The 8,569-nt window shown below is 54.3% G+C and overlaps 1 protein-coding gene across 1 annotated transcript in view; it reads right to left on the minus strand.

Moving 5' to 3' along the window:
• WBSCR27 (Williams Beuren syndrome chromosome region 27) overlaps positions 1 to 6,458 on the minus strand; it is an 11,043-nt gene extending 4,585 nt beyond the window's left edge. The window contains 6 exon segments of the mRNA XM_011930643.1: positions 4,337 to 4,425; positions 4,701 to 4,840; positions 5,373 to 5,455; positions 5,458 to 5,497; positions 6,337 to 6,356; positions 6,359 to 6,458. Coding sequence (XP_011786033.1) covers positions 4,337 to 4,425; positions 4,701 to 4,840; positions 5,373 to 5,455; positions 5,458 to 5,497; positions 6,337 to 6,356; positions 6,359 to 6,458 — 472 coding nt within the window.
• Between the last annotated feature and the right edge of the window lie 2,111 nt (positions 6,459 to 8,569).

The following is an 8,569-nucleotide window of genomic DNA, read 5'->3' on the forward strand; positions in this document are numbered from 1 at the left end:
GTGATCTGCCCGCCTTGGCCTCCCAAAGTGCTGGGATTACAGGCGTGAGCCACTGCACCTGGCCAACTCATGGGTTTTAACATAAATAGATGGGACGATATATAAGTAGACATACGTATATGTGTGTGTATTTGTGAATTTCCTAGCTTTGTCTGCCAAAATGACCTAAACACAGTAATACTGCAGTAGTAATCACCACACTGGACATCTGAATCTTGTTCTAAAAATGCATTCTTGCCGGGTGTGGTGGCTCATGCGTGTATTTCTAGGACTCTGGGAGGCCGAGGCGGGCAGATCACTTGAGGTAAGGACTTCAAGACCAGCCTGGCCAACATGGAGAAACCCCGTCTCTACTGAAAATACAAAAATTAGCTAGGAGTGGTAGCGCGCACCTGTAATCCGGCTACTCGGGAGGCTGAGGCAGGAGAATTGCTTGAACCTGGGAGGCGGAGGTTGCAGTGAGCAGAGATTGCACCACAGCACTCCAGCCTGGGCAACACAGCAAGACTCTGTCTCTAAAAAAAATGATTGAAATGCTTGGGGCAGGAAAAGTATGAGATACGCCCGAAACATCTTGAAATATCCCAAAATGCAAGCCTTCTCCAGTTTTTCTCCTCTCTGGCCCAGAAACCTGTTCTAGCCTTGGGGCTGGAAGGCCTTTCTCTGACTCATCAAGTTTTATTTATTTTTTTCCTCTAATCCTTTACTCCCCTCAAGTCTTTAGTTTTTGGAGCCTCAAAGCCTTTTCTGTGTCTTTTGCTGAAAATGACCCTCTCACTCCGGGCAGTGGATATCAAGCTTCCCCTCCCGCCAAGTCCAGCTCCTGCCAAAGTGATGGGGGGAGCTTGGGGACTTGGGGAAGAGAAAACAGTTTGGGGTGGGAGATGTATTAAAAGAATCCATTGGCTGGGTGCAGTGGCTCACACCTGTAATCCCAGCCCTTTGGGAGGCCGAGGCTGGAGGATCGTTTGAGCCCAGGAGTTTGAGACCAGCCTGGGCAACATAGCAAGACCCCATCTCTACAAAAAACTTCAAAAATTACCTGGGTGTGGTGGTATGTGCCTGTGGTCCCAACTACTCAGGAGGCTGAGGTGGATTGCTTGAACCCAGGAGGTTGAGGTTGCAGTGAGCTAGGATTGTGCCACTGCACTCTAGCCTGAGCAACAGAGCAGACCTTGTCTCAAACAAAACAAAACAAAACAACAAAAAAACACCCCCCCCCCACACGACAAAAACCAACCCCAAGTGGTTTAAATATTAGGGGTTTGGTATTTTTCTTACAGCAAGAAGGCCAGTGGTCAGCAGCACAGGGGCCAGCCCAGGGGCCCACTGATCTCACAAGGACCCTGGTGCCCACCTCTCACTTACCACACTGTGTGTTTGCACTGTTGGCTCCTTCTGGTCACAAGTGGTGGCAGCAGCTTGAACATTCCTTGCATCCTTACATTCAAATCCCAAGGCAGGCCAGGTGCGGAGGCTCATGCCTGTAATCCCAGTACTTTGGGAGGCCGAGGTGGGTGGATCAGTTGAAGTCAGGAGTTCGAGACCAGCCTGGCCAACACGGTGAAAACCTGTCTCTACTAAAAATAGAAAAATTAGCTGGGCATGGTGGTGGGCGCCTGTAGTCCCAGCTACTCGGGAGACTGAGGCAGGAGAATTGCTTCAACCTGGGAGGTGGAAGTTGCAGTGAGCCAGGATCGTGCCATTGCGCTCCAGACTGGCGACAGGGCAGGTCCACCTCAAATAATAAAAACACACAAAACACAGCCCAAGGCAGGCTAGGAATGGCAGGAGCTTTTCCTTGTTTCTCCTTCCCTCCCTCTCTCACTGTCTCCCTCCCTTCCTCCTTCCCTCTCTCCCTTTTTTCCTTTATATTTTTAATTTTAATTTTTTTTTTTTTTTTTTTGAGAGGAGTCTTGCTCTGTTTCCAGGCTGGAGTGCAGTGGCATGCTCTTGGTTCACTGCAACCTCCGCCTCCCGGGTTCAAGTGATTCTCCTGTCTCAGCCTCCCTTGTAGCTGGGATTACAGGCATGCACTACCACACCCAGCTATTTTGTATTTTTAGTAGAGACGGAGTTTTGCCATGTTGACCAGGCTGGTCTCGAACTCTTGACCTCAGGCCGATCTGCCTGCCTTGGCCTCCCAAAGTGCTGGGATTACAGGCGTGAGCCACTGTGCCTGGCTCCCCGCTTTTTTTTCTTTCTTGAGATAGAATCTCACCCTATTTCCCAGGCTGGAGTGCAGTGGCACAATCATAGCTCACTGTAGCCTCCAACTCATGGGCTCAAGCAAGCCTCCCACCTCAGCCTCCTGAGTAACTGGGACCACAGGGGCTCACCACCACGCCTAGCTAATTAATTTTTTTTTTTTTAGAGATGGAGTCTTGCTATGTTGTCCAGGCTGCTCTTGAACTCCTGGGCTCAAGGGGTCCTCCTGCCTCGGCTTCTCAAAGTGCTGGGATTATGGGGGTGAGCTGCTGTGTCTGGTGGGGAATTCTTGACTTAATCTCCTGAATTGAGGAGACGCCCTCCTCACCACTCACCCACGCCTCTGCCGGAGGATGTGACTGTGTCTGAATGGACAGGAAGAAAGCCCGCATGTGGGCTTTGGATCTTGAGCTAGTCCCTTCACCTCTCTGGGCCTCAGTTTCCCAGCTGGCACAGAGGATGATTAACATCACAGGAAGGCTGGTATGTGTGTTTGAAGTGCCTGACAGTAAGTGCTGGCTGAATGACCTTGTCACCTCAGGTCCAGGCACCTATAGTGTGCCCAGGGTGGCCTCAGGTGCACTGAGAAGGAGAGATGGGGAAGACCCAGTGACTGGTCTGGGAAGGTTTCCTGGAGGAGAGGGTAAGGAGAAGCAGGGCGTTGCTGGTAGAAGGGAGTGCGGTGAGAGGAGAGGCTCCGGAGCAGGGGAGACCATCACCCGTGGGCAGCCCGATGGGGCCGAGGGGCTTAGCAAGCACAGGTTGGTCTAGGATGTCCGATCCTGGCTGCTTCACCCAGTAGAAAGTTCCTGTCTTCTTCGGCCCAACTTCGACCTTTCCAGCTGACCCCATCCATGTCCCTGCATTTGTCAGCCTTCAGGGCTCCCCTGGATGCCTGCCCAGACCTGCCCAGGCTTAGCCACAGTCTCTGCTGGGCCTGGCAAGGGGTGCAGAGAGAGGAGGGAGAGGAAGCATTTTTCCCTCTGTGATTTCCTGTCCTGTGCCTCCTGGTTCTCATGCTCAGCCCCTCTCCTTTCTGCCTTAGGCTGTGCCCTAGGTGGATTCCTTACCTGGTCTCAGAAATTCTTTTCTTCTCTACATTCTCGGAGCAGGGCCAGGCGTGGTGGCTCAAGTCTGTAATTCCAGTACTTTGGGAGGCCAAGGCGGGTGGATCACTTGAAGTCAGGAGTTCGAGACCAGCCTGACCAACATGATGAAACCTCGTCTCTATTAAAAATGCAAAAATCAGCTGGGTGCAGTGGTGGGTTCCTGTAATCCCCGCTACTTGGGAGCCTGAGGCAGGAGAATCTCTTGAAGGTTGCAGTGAACTGAGATCGTGCCGCTATACTCCAGCCTTGGCAACAGAGCGAGACTCTGTCTCAAATTAGATAAATAAATAAATAAGTAAATAAATTCTGGGAGCAATGAGCACTCACGGCTCTGGTGGGGCCACCTCTGACCAGACCCTGTGCTCGCTGGGCCCCGGTGGGTTGGAGATCAAGGCCCAGAGGGCAGGGTCTGAGCCCTGTGCCCAGAGCAGAGCAAAGCCCCGAGCAAGAACACAGCAGGAGATGGGAGATACACCTGCCTGGGCAGCGCGATGTGTGGAGTTTACAAACAGTGCTCACAGCTCTCATCTCCCCTAAGCAGCCCCATTTCCCAGGTGAGGAAACAGACCAGGAAAGAGAAAGAGACGCCCCGAAGGCAGTCCACGAATGAGTGAGGAAGCAGGCAGAGGAGGGAACAGAACTAAGCCCTCACTGTGGGCCGGGACCAAAGCAAAAGCTTCAGAGACAGGATTTCACCAGATTCTCACTTTAGTCCTGTGGGGACGGGATTGTAGCATTTCTACCACCTGGCTCCCAGGCTAGGAAATGGAGGCTGCAGAGGAGGGTGGAGTTGCTCCTGGTTGCCCATGGATAAGAGCCAAGCTGGCCACCTGTCTGCCCCGCCTGTTTGTGTGGGTCTGCTGTTGGTGGCTGGGATGTTAGGCTAGGCTGTATGTGGCAATGGGCAGAACGCTGCCCCTCTCTTAGCCTGAGGGACTCCGGGGCCTGTGTCTGTGCCGTGCAGAGGGGAAGGTGTATGGTGATGGGGATTGGGGGTGGTTGACTGGGCTGCTCCTTACCTGGCTTGGTGACACATAGGAGCTCAAGTATCGCATTGAAGGGCACCTGGCCGTCACTGGGGGTGCCAACTATCAGTACCACGTCGAAGAACCCAGTGTGCGTTAGCCGGGGGGACATAGTGTGATGCTTGGAAGGTGCTTTGTCTACAGTGTGGCCTCAGACCACCCTAGAGGGGACGAAGCTACCACCTGCATCTGCAGGACCCAGGTTCCCTGGAGGATAAGGTAAGTATGGCCCAGTTCTGGGCTGCAGTCAGATCACGGGGGTGAGGGACTGGGGGCTTAGTGTGGGAGGGGGATGGAGGATCGGCAAGGGAAAGGGCTTCATGAGGGGATGCTGTGGGGTGTTGGGATGGGAGAGGAAGTACCTTCGGGGCCAGACAGAGGCTCCTGGCCCAGGGTGCAGAGGCTGAGGCGCTGATAGAGGCCACGGGCCCCAGTCTGTTCCAGCATCCCTAGGCTCCCATTCGCCCCACGTAGCTGGAGGAAGCCTCGAGCCCGCAGCTGGGGTAGGGGTGGGAGACTCAGTCATGGTTCACACCTGCCACTTCTCGGCTGGGTCCCTGTGCCTTGGGAGGGCAGTGGATTCTGCACTGAATGTGGCCCATGCGTTTGCTTTTCAAAAAATTTTGAGACAAGATCTCTCTCTGTCGCCCAAACTGGAGTGCAGTGGCATGATCATAGCACACTGCAGCCTTGAACTTCTGTGCTCAAGTGATCCTCCCACCTCAGCCTCCCATGTGGCTGGGACTACAGGCATGCACAACCATGCCTGGCTAATTTTTAAATTTGTTTGTAGAGGCAGGGGTCTTGATATATTGCCCAGGCTGACCTCAAACTCCTGGCCTCAAGCTGTCCTCCTGCCTCGGTCCCCCAAAGTGCTGGGATTACAGGTGCGAGCCACCGTGCCTGGTCCTGTCTCATGCATTTGGAACAGTGAGTCTGAGGCACGGGGCAGGGTTCTGGGCCAGGGACAGTAGGAGATTTGAGGAAGTGTGGGGCTAAGGAGTAGGCGGGGGATCTGGAAGAGCCTCACCTCGGCAGCCACTAGGCCTGTGCTGCAGGCCACGTCCAGGATCAGGGCACTGTGGGGCAGGCCTGGAAGGGTTTGTGTGAGGCGACTGCGAGGCAGGGGGCACGGTACTGCAGGGTGGCCACATTCTGGGGAAAGAGTGCTGGGCCTACAACACAGGTGCCCTAGTGTCTGGGGGCTCCCCCTTGTGGGTGGTCTCGGAGTCTGCTGGGCCAAGCTGTGTGTGTTGGGGATCAAGCCTGGCTGGGGCTACTATGAGGGGAAGCCCAGGCATGAGGTACTTCCCATTGCTAAAGGGCCAGGACTGGAGAGTTAGCCCCAGCCCACTGTATGGTAGACTCAGTCCTCCAGGGACCTTCTCTCCTGGCCAAGGCGGCTCTCTCTACTGAGTCCACATGACTTTCTCTCTCTCTCTCTCTCTCTCTCTCTCTCTCTGTCTCTTTTTGAGACAGAGTCTCCCTCTGCACTCGGGCTAGAGTGCAGTGACGAGATCTTGGCTCACTGCAACCTCTGCCTCCCGGATTCAGGCAATTCTCCTGCATCAGCCTCCCGAGTAGCTGGGATTACCAGGCGCCTGTCACCACGTGGGCCTGGCTAATTTTTGTATTTTTATTAGAGACAGGGTTTCACCATGCTGGCCAGGCTGGCCTCGAACTCCTGACTTCAGGTGATCCGCCCGCCTCAGCCTCCCAAAGGGTTTGGGATTATAGGCGTGAGCCACCGCGCCCAGCCCCACAGTGACTTCTCAACAGCACCTCCTCCAGGCAGACCCCGGGAGGTCATGGCCCCTGATGGTGCTGCCAATCCAGAGCTGTGGGGCGGGTTCTGGAAGGGGCAGGGCTGTAGGGTTCTCAGCCGGGCCTCACTTCATTCTCACAGCCGCCCCCGGGTGCAAGGCTGATTCCCCACTTTACAGGTAGAAAAATGGAGGCTGGTCTAGTGGAGGGAAGGACCCAGATGAGTTTACCTGGTCGTAGTCCGGAGCCCGCGGTCATAGAAGTGGAGCTTTGGGGCCAGTTCGGGGATGCCATGCGCGGCCCCGACCCGCGCCCGCACCTCGGGCAGGCTCCCACCCTCCTCCTGGGCCATGCTGCTGCGGGGACACGGCTGCCCTGTCTCGAAGTCCACCTCAATCACCCATCCCCTCCTTTCCCCCTTCCCTCCTCCCTCTGCAGAGGAGGCTGCCAGACCACCAGCGCGACCCCTATCCCGGCCCCTATCCCAGATGGGGACACTGAGCGCAGAGAGGGCGAGCTTGGATATTTACACTCTGGGGCTGCAGGGCTTGGGGAAGGGCAGGGTAGGGAGAAGGGGTGTCCCGCGGCTGGAGGAAGGACCTCTCTTCCTCTTTCCCGCCCTCCGACTGGGAGAGGGTCGGAGGTGGGCGACATCTGGAGCAAAAGGGTCTCGAAGGAGGCCGGAGTCAGAACTCACCGCCAAGCGAGTGCGCCTGGCGTGGGCACCTGTACTCCGGGCTGGGCCTATGCGGCGATCCTGGCCACATTCTCAGCACCCGCCTGCAATGATTGGCTTTCCGCCAAGAGAAAATAGCCAATCAAAGGAAGGCGCTGGCAGCCCGCCCCCTACCGCCAACCAATGAGCTCAAGGCTTGTGGCTCTTCCAGCCTGGGTAGAGCAGGGACTGCTGAGACGTTTCCTGCTGTGCGGGTTTAGGGGCTTCTCTGTGGTCTGGCCCCGCCCTCCCCGTCCACCGTCAGGTAGTAGCACCTCCACCGTCCCCCTCCAACTGCTCTCCTGCCTTCCGAAGTCCTTTATGCTTCCTAAAAGCATGAAGTTTGTACGCACTGGGAAGTCCCTGAATTCTCGTGGGCAGGAGAGGGGCCTAGGATTAGCTTTCATTTTTACTTTGTGTTTGTATTTATTTATTTTGTTTTATTTTTGTTTTGTTTTGTTTTGAGACGGTCTCACTCTGTCGCCCAGGCTGGAGTGCAGTCGCTCGACCATAGCTCACTGCAGCCTTGAAATCTTGGGCTCAAGCCATCCTCCTGCCTCAGCCTTCTGTGTAGCTGAGTAGCTGGGACTACAGGTGCATGCCACCTTGCCCAGTTTTATTATTATTATTATTTTTTATTTTCAGAGTTTTTGTAGAGACAAAGAATGTTGTCCAGGCTGGTCTTAAACTCCTAGTCTCAGGCGATTCTCCCACCTCCGCCTCCCAAAGTGGTGGCATTATAGGTGTGAGCCAGCCTTCATTTTTTAGAACGAATCTTGGGTCTAGGCTATGCTGTCCAGTAGAACTCACCAAGGTCTAGGCCGCACTGTCCAGTAGAACTTCTTGCGATGATGTAAATGTCCTATAATCCGTGCTGTTCCATAGGTTAGCCATTAGGCACCTGGGGCTATTGAGTGGTTGAAATGTGGCCAGGGTGACTGAGGAACTGAATGTTAAGTTTTATTTTATTTTTTTATTTTTTTGAGATGGAGTCTTGCTCTGTTGCCCAGGCTGGAGTGCAGTGCTGTGATCTCAGCTCACTGCAACCTTTGCCTCCCAGGTTCAAGCAGTTCTCCTGCCTCAGCCTCCTGAGTAGCTGGAATTACAGGTGCCTGCCACCATGCCCGGCTAATTTTTGTATTTTTAGTAGCGTTGGGGGTTTCACCATGTTGGCCAGGTTGGTCTCAAACTCCTGACCTTGTGATCTGCCCGCCTCGGCCTCCCAAAGTGCTGGGATTACAGTCGTGAGCCACCGCACCCGGCAAATTTTATTTTAATAAGTTAAATAGCCACATGTGGCTAGTGGCTACTGTATTGGACAGCACAGAGAGTCTTGCTGCTGGAAGTATAACCTGAAGATGTGCAGTCTCAGCCTCCACAACATCTTGGGTTCCTCTAGGAGATGCCCTAGGGAAGCTTGTTAGAAATGCAAAAACTAGGCCGGGCGTGGTGGCTCACACCTTTAATCCCAGCACTTTGGGAGGCTGAGGCGGGTGGGTCACTTGAGGTCAGGACTTTGAAACCAGCCTGGCCAACATGACAAAACCCCATCTCTACTAAAAATACAAAAATTAGCCGGGCATGGTGGCAGGCATCTGTAATTTCAGCTACTCAGGAGGCTGAGGCGGGAGAATAGCTTGAACTTGGGAGGCACAGATTGCAGTGAGCAGAGATTGCACCACTGCACTCCAGCCTGGGTGACAGAGCAAGACTCCATCTCAAAACAAAAAAAAAAAAGTAAAAATTCT

Source organism: Colobus angolensis, unplaced genomic scaffold (genome assembly GCF_000951035.1).
Source record: "Colobus angolensis palliatus isolate OR3802 unplaced genomic scaffold, Cang.pa_1.0 Scaffold120, whole genome shotgun sequence".
Classification (NCBI taxonomy): domain Eukaryota; kingdom Metazoa; phylum Chordata; class Mammalia; order Primates; family Cercopithecidae; genus Colobus; species Colobus angolensis.